At 47.1% G+C, this 12,794-nt stretch overlaps 1 protein-coding gene across 3 annotated transcripts in view; it reads right to left on the bottom strand.

The window, feature by feature from the left end:
• The window catches only part of BCAR3 (BCAR3 adaptor protein, NSP family member), a 136,698-nt gene that overhangs the window by 56,950 nt on the left and 66,954 nt on the right, over nt 1–12,794 (bottom strand). The window contains exon 1 of one of the 3 annotated variants that reach the window (XM_029947615.1): nt 3,455–3,525. The exons of the other annotated variants lie outside the window; for them this stretch is intronic. Coding sequence (XP_029803475.1) covers nt 3,455–3,472 — 18 coding nt within the window. The 5' untranslated portion in view covers nt 3,473–3,525. Of the gene's footprint in view, nt 1–3,454; nt 3,526–12,794 lie in introns of those variants that run through there. 3 annotated transcript variants of the gene reach the window in all.

The following is a 12,794-nucleotide window of genomic DNA, read 5'->3' as shown; positions in this document are numbered from 1 at the left end:
CTGTGGGGATGGCTCGTCATTCAGGCCAACAGCCACCAACCAGGTAAGGGGCCCAGTCTTCACCTGGGTTCACCCTTTGGTAGGAAAGAAGAAGCTGCACCAGGCTAAGAAACTCCCCAAGAGGCTTAAAAAAAACAAAAACAAAAACAAAAACAAAAACAAAAACACACTATCTCCAGTCTGGGAAAAGGAAGAGAAGCAAGCAGCTTGATAAATCCGCCCCCCCCCCCTCCAAATTCCGAGGGATTGGTCAGACAAAGCCTCTGAACTCCTACCAGACCCTCAGAAAGTCTGAATGGAGTGCATTCCTGAAAGAAATATGCAAATAATTCAGACATGTAAATTACCAAGAATTATGTCATCAGAGAGGCCAGGGTAAAAGCAAAACAAAAGATCCTCAGGCCACTGGAGAATCACAGCTCTTATCTCTTCCCCTGTTTACTCTAAGAAATGTTCCCCAAATGTCTCAAGAATTGATTCTGTCAGGATTAAAGAATAGGCTAATCTTACTAGGTAACTGTCTCCTAAGCAGTTGAAAATTTTTTTGTTCCACACCAAAAATAATTTCTGAAACAGCACTCAAAGGTTTTAATAAATGTCTCCCAAAATGGACAAGGAGGGAGACTAAAATCATGTGTGGTTGTTGCAACTAAAGATAATTGCGTTAATTTGCAAAGGGCCCTTCACTGACTTGTTATGCTTCTAAATATCTGCATCCACACTGATCAATTCTCCCACGTTCTCCCCACAGTGATTATTCTAGTTACAAAGAAACAGAAGACCAGGAAGGCATGCCACTCGGCAGAGAACAAAGGACCAGGGACTCCAGCCTGTGAATGTAGAACTTAGTATGCAATCATGTGGAAATACAAATAAGAGATGTTTTAAATGTCTTATAATTAAACCTGTTACTGAGCCCCATGAAAAGGGTGACGTGGGGCAGGGGGTCACTCTGATGATGTGATGTATGTGATTTAGGACCAAATTTGGATTCAGGCTTTTCTATATATCATGCCTTTCTCAGGACCTGGGTCAGCTTCTCTAGTGAGACCCCAGGGACTAATGGAGAGGGAGTGGTGCTGGGGGGCTCACAAAACTCCTGGAAAACTGCTCTCTAGCGCCACCTCTGGCCTTCTGGAAGACTTGTTCCTTTGCACCAAGGAACACACCTGTGAAAAAGCCAGGGTAGCCAGGTAGACCCTTGAGGGGGAGATCCTCATGCTTTCAGGTCAAATGCTGCCCACCCAATCTGGGAGGAGGGTTAAAGCAGCCCAGAGGAAGGCCCCTGCTCAAGTGTTACCCTCAATGCCGTTTTTCCTTGGGCAGCCCTAATACTAACCTGTCCTATTTAGTAACCATGGAAACAGGAGCTGCCTGCCAGCCATATTCCACAGACACGTGCTTCCTGTCAGCAGCAGCCCTTGCACTGAGGGAGGCTGAAAGTGTGCAAGAGTCCCTCTTCCCCAGTGCTTCTGCCTTCACTAGAAGATCAGGTGTAGCAGATGGTCTCTTTGACCTGGCATGATTGGGGAGAGTTCTGTGGGGAGAAAGATGTGCCTTCCAGGTATCTGCTTTAACCTGTTTCAGGGCAACTAGGAAGACAATGTTGCCAGTATCCCACCATTCCCCTCCCCAAAGCCAGCCCAGAATCAGGGCATCAAGCCTTAAGCGCAATGAGGTGCTCATCATGGTCAAGGAGCCCTGTGGACAGTGACACCGCCCACGGTGGGCAGCATGCTGTCACCAGAGTGTCTGGTCCAAAGCTGCAAGGCCTGGCTCATCCCTGCCCACAGGGACATGCTTAGAGCATCAGTCAAGGGTGAACACTGGTTGTGGAGTCAAAACATCTCAACCCCTCATGGCAACTCCTGAGACTCCACCTCCCCAGCAAGGTCTCTCTCTCTCTCTCCTGGCTCTTTGCCTCCACTAAACCCCAGTGTTCAGACTCTTGGTGAACAAAAACATCTCTAATGAGCTAAAGGGTAAGACTGAAGCTACCATTTCCTTTTTCCTGGTGCCCTTGGAAGCAGGAAGATGAACCCGGATGGGCCCAATCCTAAATATTCAAGACCACCCTCTGCAGGTTCTGCCCCTTGAAGAGCAGCCTGGGAAGCCCAGGGCAGGAAAGGTGCCTTTAATTTTTCATGTTTGTTTATTTTTGAGAGAGAGAGGAGACACAGCATGAGTGGGGGAGGGGTAAAGAGCGAGGGAGACACAGAATTCAAAACAGCTCCAGGCTCTGAGCTGTCTGCATGGAACCCAATGTAGGACGGGAACCCACAAACCGTGAGATCACAACCTTAGCTGAACTCAGACACTCAACTGGCTGAATCACCCAGCACCCCAGATAAGGTAGGTTTCTCTGCAACCCTGTCTCCCAAAGCTTCCCAGGTACCTGGCCTTTCTGTGTTATTCTAGGCACACTAAAGCAGGAGGCCAGGAGGTGGTGGAGGAGCTGATGCATATCTGAGTGGCCACCCTCATGTAAGTGACTGGGCTCAGGGACTGAGGGGAATTTGCTAGAAAACCACTAAGGATGAGGAGAGGCCAGTGGGAAGAAGTCTCCTTCCTCTCAGGCCAGACTCAGCAGCTACACAGGCTGCCAAAGACCATTTGACACATTTTATATATACAAATGAGATTAGTCTCTTGCTCAAAAAGGGGATGCACACTGGACCTGGTGGGAGGAGGATGGGAAACGCTGGCCACACTCTCAGGGCTGCTTTGTGTGTTGCTGTGGACAAGATGTTTGCTTGCGCCCGGGAATACAGAGGGTGCATTTAGGAGCATCTACTGTGCACATTTCGGTCTGCCAGTCCTCAGATTCCTCATGGGGGTGAAAGACTATGGCTGTTAAATGGCCTCTGTCCGGAAGCGGTATTGATCTGCCTGCTACATCAACAAAGGAACTAAACACAGTATTCACAAACACATTTCTCCCTACCGGGTCTTAAGCCCCCCCCACCCCCAGGAAATTTCTGTTTCTCTAACTGGCTATTAAAATTATAAAACTGACAACATGGAGCTAAATTAGGTGAGCGCCCAGCCCTGACTCTGCTTCTTGCACGATCACACACAATTCCGTCCCATACATCCCTCCACCACCACCACCACCATCACCACCAATTTTCTGATATTGCCCACAGAAACCTTGTTATACAAGCCCAATTTTCTGTCTTTAGCATTCAGGTAAAATGAAAAGTACAAGCATGGGACATCATTCCAACCTCAACGAGCAGACCTGGACTCTGGCGGTCTCTGTCTTCTCTCACAGTCTATGAAAACCAACAACCCTCCTCCCAGAGCAAAACACACACATTGTAAAGTCGTACGTATAATTTCAGGGGATACTTTGCCCCCTGAAGCCCATCCATACGCCCCTGGGAGCCTCACTCATCCAAGATGAGCCAGCCTCTCCATGCTTCTTTCCATTCTACACTCACGATACATGCACCTCGCCCAGAGCAGCCATTTGTTTTTCTGGGCATTGTAGCTCCGAAGTTTTCTGTGCTGTGCGCTGTCCTCTTTCTTCTTCCTTCCACTTTGATAAGTGTGAGCTATATAAGCGACTAATAGTGACCACAAATGCCCCTGAGAGGCCCCTCCCATGCAGAGCTGGGGAAATGCTCTGAGGGGCGTCTGCAAAGCCAGAATACGTGAAGGCTCCCTCGCCAGGACCAGCTGCGCTGCCTCCCAGCTCACAAGCATTTCGGCAAAATGACATCTTCCAACACTGAGCTGTGAGACACGTTTTCATGTTGAAAAGTGACACTGGGAGGTAGGGTAGAAGGAGAGCCATGGTGGGTTCAATTCTTCACTGCACCACTAGCAAGCTGGGTGGCCCTGGGAAATTTCTTAACCTCCATGAGCCTGTTTCCTCCTCCAACTTACCATGTGTTTTTGAGGACCAAGTGAGATAACACATAAAGAGCCGAGCACCCAACACATAGTAGGGATGCAGCAAATGGGAGCTTCCCCTTCCCATTTTCCTCCCACAGAGCACATGCCTGATCCCACCCAAATGTCAGACCACAGGAGCCTTGCCCCTGCAGGAGCGTGGACAGCTCAGCCCTGAGCCACTGACCGACAGGCTGGTACCACAGTGACTCTTGAACCTTGAAAGCCAGGGACCAACAAGGAAGAGTTTAAGAATTTTCTCAGTCTTAAAATATTTTTAGCCTTCAAATTTTAAGATCACAATAAAATCGCACATATGGTTTTAATCACACTTGCTCAGATGTCTCAAATGATTTTCTTACTTCAGAGCCGTTGTCGTCTGGAGAGCTGTTTGTTTTAGCAGGCAGCACGCGTGTCCACGGCATCTGCCTGCTTGGCCCTCACTCAGGGGGAGCTCCTGGTCCGTCCACAATGACTAAGCCCTTGATGCCAGGCAACATGACTGGGGATCCTATAGCCCCCCACCCCAGGATCTGGGTCACACCTCCAGTCCCCCATTGCCCCCCACACCGAGTCAGCTATGGAGCTGGAAGTCCATCTACACATCCTGCCTGGATGTTCTGCCGATGCTCCTTGCACCTCACCCCCTTGCCTAGCCCAGCCCTCCAGGATCTTGCCCTAGGACTAGATCTTCCCTGTGAGTCTTGAGTCCCCAGAGGACCACCTCCCATGTGCCTGACTCCTGCATTCTTCATCAGCCCCTATTACTAGCTACTATGATACCAGCCATTTCTAGAATTAGAGCCGTGCCTGATACAGATGCTCGGAGACTGTGCGTGCTCCGCCCAGACCACCCACTCTAGGTTTTCAGCACCCCCCGGATGCTGCCTTCAGCCTGTACCTTCCCCTCTCTCAGACCTAGTGGCAGGGACTGCCAGAGCCACAGTGCATTCTTCTCAAGCCGTGTCCTGCCCTTCTTCCGCCTAGAGAGGCCGCCCAATGTCAGGGTAGGCAAAGAGGCACTGAGGGATGCTCTGGGAGGAAGGAACCCTGGGGGGCGTGGTGGCATGAGCACCAGGTGAGAGGTGGAGTCAGAACTAACGGCACTCATTCCAGCCTTGAAAGCTGGCCTAAGTAAAACAGAAAATGATCTTGTTAATCCCTTCTTCTGTCTTCAAGCAAATTCCAGCCATCTAAATGAAATATTTAGGTGGGAAAGTATCTTTTTCTCATGGTCATAAACTGTTCCTCATTGCCATGTGAGTGAGATGCTGGGTAAATCTGCACCCTGCCCAAAGGGCTATGAGAGGCAGCCTAGGCCAGGAGGGGTTCCTAGCCTGGTGGGGGCGAGTGGGGCTTCCAGGAGCTGCTGGAAATTATACACAAACTATTGGGTGAGTATGTGTTCACTAAGGCGAAAGGCACAGACTTTTTACCCATTTCTCAGAGTCCTCTTTCTTCTAAAAATTTCTAAAAATCTCCAGAAGGATTTCCAGTGTTTCTTAAAGAGGAGGCTTCTGAGGGTCTTACTTGATTTTTGTCTAGTGGAGAGAGAAGCGAGGGGACTATGTGGGTTATCATGGACTCATGGATATGAGCAAAGACAGATAAAGCCTGTAGCCACCTGGACACCGCGGGCCCTGGCAGGGCTTGGATGGTAAGAGGAGGGGATAGAAAGACTTGAGGTCAGCAGTGCCTCTTTCATTTCTGCTGTTGGAGCAGCTTAAAAAAATTTTTTTAAGGTTTATTTATTTTTGAGACATAGAGAGACAGAGTATGAGCGGAAGACGGGCAGAGAGAGACACACAGAATCGGAAGCAGCCTCCAGGCTCTGAACTGTCAGCACAGAGTCTGACGCGGGGCTCAAACTCACAGACTGTGAGATCATGACTTGAGCCGAAGTTGGACACGTAAGCAACTGAGCCACCCAGGTGTCCCTACTGGAGCAGCTTTAAGCCCCGTGAGATAAGGGGAACCCCTCCCCAGCTGGTGGAAGGGCCTTGCCTGCACACCACGCTCACTGTCACCACCGAATGCAGAAGAGTACAAGTTGGGTTTTCAGCAACACTGCCTGACCACAGACTCCAGGGCCGCACGCCCAGCTGACTGGGCAGTCACAGACATCCCCCACCTCTCAGCCGGGGTTCCTCCAAGGAGCCCTCACTCACCCCCATGCAAGGTCCCCAAGAGCCAGCATTTATACCGAGAGCTTTTACCATGGTGTCTTATTTAATAGTTACACAGGGAGACACATATTATTATCTCTATTTCATATATGAGATCAAACAGTGCTTAGAGTTAATAATTAAAACTCTCAGTCAGAATGGCTGGATCAATCGGATGTGATAATGGAAGCATGGCTACCACCTGGTTGCCTGGAGCACTTTATCTTGTGCAAATCCAAACGGCAGAATCGTGGCTGCTGCAACAGCTCCTCCCTCCCACCGAGGGACAGATATTCTTAGCAACAGAGGCAGCAGGTCTCATGTGGAATATCCCACCAGAGAGCCTCATTCATTACTGTCGAGACAGGGCAGGACATGTACAGATGGACACTGAAGCAGAATCTGGGAAGAACCAGGATGTAGCAAAACCCTACAGCACAGGGGGTGACTGCAGGGCTACGGAACCACTTTTGCCATATATGAAATCACCACCTTGGCATATTTCTCTACAGGAAAAGGCCGACTCAGAGGGTGTGTTGCATGGGAAGGCTCATGTCGATTACCAGCCAATTTCTTCACTTCATAGAGCAGTCAGGTGCCAAGCACAATGCCGCCTACAGAAGTGACATCCAGATGGTCAACATTCCTGGTGCCCTTGGTGGGACAATGGGTTCCTTTTGTCAGTGACTCAGAGGACAATACAATCCCTGGCCTTGTAGTGTGTACTCAGAGGAGAGGAAAGGCAGGTGGAGGAAGGCAGAGTTACCAGTAGAGCAGGAAGAAACCACCTGGACCAATCTCCAGCAACAGCACAGTACCCTCAGGGCTGGGATACTTGTGATGTCAGATGTGGAATTTTTCTGAGACCAAACTATATGGGGAATTCACACCCTCTCTGCTCCACAGCCCAAGACTTCTCTGTAACAGTGTGGATCTGACCATTAGACTGGGAGGCAACGGGCATTTAACTCATAGAGGATAAACTAGAAGGGAGAGTATAGGGTTTGAAAGGGCCAAAAAGAAAATATCTCTGCAAAACCCACCATTTATGTCAATATTTTACATATGTACCCCAAGTAGACAGAGACAACTAGAAATAGAGCCTAATACGCTTTTGTGACTGAACATTCAGGGGAAAAGTGATGTAAATAGCCGATAGTGGTTATTAAGTTTAAAAGCTTTAACCCGTGGCATATGCATTCATCTTGGTTTGGATGTGTGAGCCAATCAGAATTCTAAACACTGAATGGTCCAGGTGGACATGTGACCTAAGTTAGACCAATCAGAGTCCTTCCCGGGGAGTCTTCAAACCAGGGCAGAGGGAGAGGTCCCCTCTTCCCCTTGGGCCATAAACTTTAGGATTGTAAACTAGTGTAGCCTAGGCCACATTTCCCCCACTCTGTAAACAAGCTGATCTGAGCAGATGCAGCCAGCGTGCTGAGAAGTTGAGTCTGGACATATCTTCCTTCTCCATCCAGCACAATCATCAACCCAAGGCACTCTGCCCATCCTTCCCAGTGGTAAATTCCCTAGCTCACATCATCAGTTTGAGAGTTTACTTTATGATTCTGAGATTAGGTAAAACTTGAGACTGACACAGAATACACGGTGTCAGACTCTACTGGTGTTCACATGTGCAAGATGCGATCTTCACATCTGAGAAATGCTCAAAGGGAGCCAACACAAACTGATGTTACATGAAAACATGTAAAACACACACCCATTAATAATAGGCTTGTTCCCTCTGGTTTCAATGATGGGTGGGAATTAATGGTGTTCACAGCTTCCAAGGATGTTCCATGAAAGAACTGAGTTGTCTTGAGTTTTCTAGGAAGAAGAATACATGAATTTGCCTCTAGGAAAAGGAAGAGGGATTCATGGAGTTGGAACGTCCAGTGCCACTGAATGTGAGTGTGAGTTTTGCTGCCACACCCGGCACCCCTCCCAGGCCAGGGGAAACCGCTAACAAATGGGTCATTCAGCTCTGCTCGTACAGGCAACAGCACCATCTGCAGTTCCTGGAGGGTGCTTCCACAGCCTACTGTATTTCGTGGTAAGACAGAGGACCTCATTCAGAGGTGCTGTCTGAGACAGTCCCTTACGAAGGCCAGGTGTGAGCCAGCTACAACTGATTACCTGGGAGGGCAACTCTCATGTCTTCTTTGTAGGTCAAAGAAAGGGAAATCTGCATCATCCCCCAAGTATTCCGATCTTCCCAAACTTACTCCTTATGCAGTCCGTAGGTGGACATGGCCCAGAAGGAGCTTCTGCGTCCCAGCTGTCAGTCTCTGCGGCCCTATGGGGCTTCCTTCATCCACTGCTACTGTTTTATTTACCCTAGTGATGGGCCCCAGCTCTAACACCTGGCTGCTGAAGCACTCATTAAAGTGATCTGCGTCTTTGTTTGCTTCACGACTTATTCACTGTCTTCCTCATTGTCAACACTCCAATGCCCAGAAGGATTGGGGCCAATGCCGGAACAGGATGGGGCCAGGGAGCGTTTGGAGAAGGCACAGGGATTGTCGACTCGGGTCCACAAACACCTTGGAAGATGTACAGGAGGTGCACGTGCATGTTTCTAGACATGGTTCTTATTCATCCCATTTGCAAAGACAGGAACCTCCTCAAATAATTCAGAATCACAGAGGCCTAAGGCATTACTTGCCACATGAGGGTTATGACCCTTCTTGGGTGAACCAGGCTTGCCACCCCCATGACTGGATTAGGACAGGTCCTTTCTTCGGCCCTCAGGAGCACTTCAGTCTCAACTGTGAACTACCTGTGGTTCCAAACGGAGAGAGGCTCCCGGAACACGTGATTCCCACCACCTGCACGAGCAATCACTAAATGCTCTGCAAACAGGAGATAAGAGGTTGTGGCCCTGTCCTGCCCGGGCTCATTCAAGCGAAGGCTCAAAGACAGATGGGAGGAGACTGGCCATGATGGACTCACATGCTTCAAAAAACGCCCACCTGGGCCTGGGAAAGATGAGAATCCAACTGGAGACTGGTGGTCACAGGAAGCAGTCCATCAATCAGCTTCATCACTGCTTCTGTACAAAAAGCTCTTTTGAGAGTGTGAATGGGGGCTTTATATAGTAAGTCCTCATCCACAGGCTAATAAATATGTGAAATGGCCTCTCAGACCAGGTTCCTGCAGCCTGGACACTGAGGTCATTCAAGAAACAATTAGATGCCATCTGGAAAGAGCTGGGACTCAAAAGGAAATTGCCTCGAAGGGCCAAACAGCATGTTCTTGTTCCCAGAGTCTGACACATCCTTATCTTCACTGACATAAAGGACGGATGGAGCTCGGCCAGCTGACCCACAGTGGGAGCATAGAATGGGCAAATGCAGCGGCAATTAATAAAAGCTTAAGGACCAGGAGCATGTTCATTTTCAGCCTGCCTCAAGTAAATGTAATCCCTTGACTCACTTTCACATCCAAGCTGAGCCTGTCTGCCATAACCCAGACCTTGGCCTCAGCATGCTTTGGGTTTTCACGGTTTTAAAATAAAGCAGTCAGAGTAGAACAGCAACTGCTTCTGGACCAGCTATTCACAGTATATAGTAAGTGACTGGGTTGTATGAAACAGAGTTTGTATTTACTGATGCCTCACAATCATCAAGAACAAGTCCCCTAATTGAATACTTTTATTCCTAGGACAGATTCCCAGTCTTATTTTTAAATAAAAATTTAATGTCTCTTCTGTATTAATAACCAGTATCTTTTTTTAAAATTATGGATTTAGGTAAACAGGAGATGATTATCTGTGTTCTAAGTATTTCTGTAGCTTTATGTCAGCTTTCAAGTAGCAGGAGCCCCTCTGGGACGGCCATGTTCAGAGTGCAGCTGTGGGCCCGCAGGGGCCTTCCCGGGAGTCTGTGAGGCCCTAACTACTTCCACAACAAGACTGAGACTTTTTTTTTTGCCTTTTTCACTGGGTTGACATTTCCGCTGATGAGGTAAAAGCAAGGCCAGGTCACACTGCTGGGACCTTAGCACAAAGCAAGAGAGAGGCACCAAACAGGGTACAGAGTCACTGCCTTTCTGAGCTACCAGTTTCTTAAATTTATTTTTTTAGTATTAAAAATTTTTTAAAATATTTCATTAGAAAATAGCCAGTTTCACCTAAAAGTCCTTGATGAACAGTTAAGAATTACTTGCTGCATGGCAGCTGGACCCTGGAGCCCACGCCTGCCTCTCTAATGTTCCCTGCGATGAGGCAGGACACGGCCCGGGGAGGGGGGCCCCTCTCCTGCACACCCACGCCCCAAGGCTGTTTGGGGGGGGGTGGGAAGCGAGCCTGTGCTGAACTAGCCACTTTTCCCTGGAACACCACTTTCACTTCAAAGAATGTCTGACAAACTGAGGTTATTCAGATGTGGCTAGTTATCCGGCAGGTATTTTCTAAAACAAAAGGAACAAAGGGAGCCTGTCACTGACAGGAGAACAATTGATAGTGTTTGTTGCCAGTGATGAAAGCCCGAGCTTTCGATCTAAAATTAGAAGGTGGTCATGGTGGGGGGCACCTGTGGGGAGAAGCACTGGGTGTTATATGGAAACCAATTTGACAATAAACTATTAAATAATAAAAAAATAAAATTAGAATGTGGGAACGTCATATTCATGACCACGAGCTTGACAGCTTCCCAATAACTTTAATACATTTTTTCCTGATAAGTGGTTATGTAAATAAAAGTGAGTTTTTAATATTGTATAATGAAATATATTAACATTTTAAATATCTGCATAACTCGAGCAACCAGTATTTTTCAAATGCTCAATGTATGATGACACAGAATCACACATGGGTAAAAGACCCATTCAAACTGTCAGAGAGACTAATGGATTATAAAAAGAGTTAAAAAAAAAAAGTTCCTCAATATAGTTTCAGATTCCACATTGTAATTAGCCTTTATGGAGCTACAACTCCTCAAGTTTCAGCATAATATCAAACAAGAATATCTCTAATTATCTGAAGAGGCTTTTAAAATAGTCCTGAGGTTTGTGAAATGGGTGAAGGGGGTGACAAGGTACAAATATTCAATTATAAAATGAATAAGTCATGGGGAGATATAATGTAAAGCATGGTGACTATAGTTAATAACACTGTGTTGCATATTTGAAAACAGCGAGGAGAATGAAGCTTGAAAGTTTCCATTATGAGAAAAAAAATTTTATAACCATGTATGGTGATGGTAACCAGACTTACAGTGGTGCTTATTTTGCAACATATACAAATACTGAAGTTATTATGTTGTATACCCGAGAATAATATACTGTTACGTCAATTACACTCAACTCTTCCCTTCTTGAGCTACGTGTCTGTTCAAGGCCAGATTTTCTTCAGACTTCAACCAAAACAACACAACAGACTCAAGGCTGAATAAGGTAGGAGAATCAAGCTGTTCTATGAGATCAGACACTAATGAGATTTGCAAAAATGTAAAACAGTGCCATTCTTCTCACTAAATTTTGTTTTAGAAAATGACTATTTTTCAGAAAAATAATTATTGTGATTTTTAAATAAGTAAATATTTAAAAATTCCTATATTTTACTTCCAAAAACAATAAACTACTAGTTAAAACATAACAAAAGCTCTTCGGGGTCCTCAATAATTTTTTAGAAATATTTTTTAAACTTTTTTTTAAGGTTTATTTATTTCTTTTGAGAGAAAAGAGAGAGGCAGAGAGAATCACAGAGAGAGAGAATCCTAAGAAGGCCCTGCAAGCCATCAGCTCAGGGCCTGACACAGGGCTCCATCTCATGAACCATGAGATCATGACCTGAGCCGAAATCAAAAGTTGGACGTTGAACTGACTGAGCCACCCAGGCACCCCTGGGGTCCTCAATAATTTTTAAGAGTGAAAACAGGTCTTGAGCTCCAACACAGTTTAAGAACGTCTGCTCTAATATGCCTAAGGCTGCTTGTTTTACATAGTTTTGATTGATCCTTAAATTTTCAGCATATTTATGAAATAGACTAACAGAGGGTATTTTTATTTTAATAAATAACTTTACCAAAAAATCTCTAACATTTATAGAAAAAAATTGGAAACTGGGAGAAATGTGCAAAACAAAACAAACCCTCCCTAGTTGCCAGGAAATGAATTTTGACCTATTACTCTCAACACTCAGTCATTCAACTCCTAGTTTCCTCTGACGGAAGTCCGCACACAAATGTGCACCAAGCCATCTGAGGTGCAAGCAACGCCATCTCTCCTGCCTCATGCTTCGCTCCTCCGTGCTCCTGCACACACCCGACCAGGCAGGGAATCCTGAAGACTCTGCCTTCGTGTGTGACCAGAATTGTTCTTTTTCACCACCTCTTCTGCTGTCACAGGTCCACATTTTCCTTTCTCGCCTGGACAATCACAACGGCCTCCCAATTCCTCCTCCTGTGCTTACCCCTGCCGTCTGCCAGCCATACCGAAGCCAATGGCATCCCAGCTTGGCTCCCCACCTCGCCCAGCAGAACTCACCTACAGGCCCCAGGCCATCTGCCCCGTCCCTCCCATCACTCTCTCACATGAGCTTCTACCTCTCTCTCGCTCAAGTTCACTCTCTTCCAGCCTCTCTGGCCTCAAGGCTGTTCCTCAGTGGAAGAGGTGAACTCTTGCCTCACAACCTTGCCCTTGCTACAGGCTCTTCCCTTTAGACATCACACTTGACTTGCCCCTCCAACTCAGGTCACCTTCTGGGTGAGCCTTTCCCCCCAGTATCTGGGC

The sequence above is a fragment of the Suricata suricatta genome, chromosome 8 (assembly GCF_006229205.1).
Source record: "Suricata suricatta isolate VVHF042 chromosome 8, meerkat_22Aug2017_6uvM2_HiC, whole genome shotgun sequence".
NCBI lineage: Eukaryota > Metazoa > Chordata > Mammalia > Carnivora > Herpestidae > Suricata > Suricata suricatta.
Note: the sequence above shows the minus strand (reverse complement) of the source record. Positions and strands in the feature narration are given on the sequence as shown.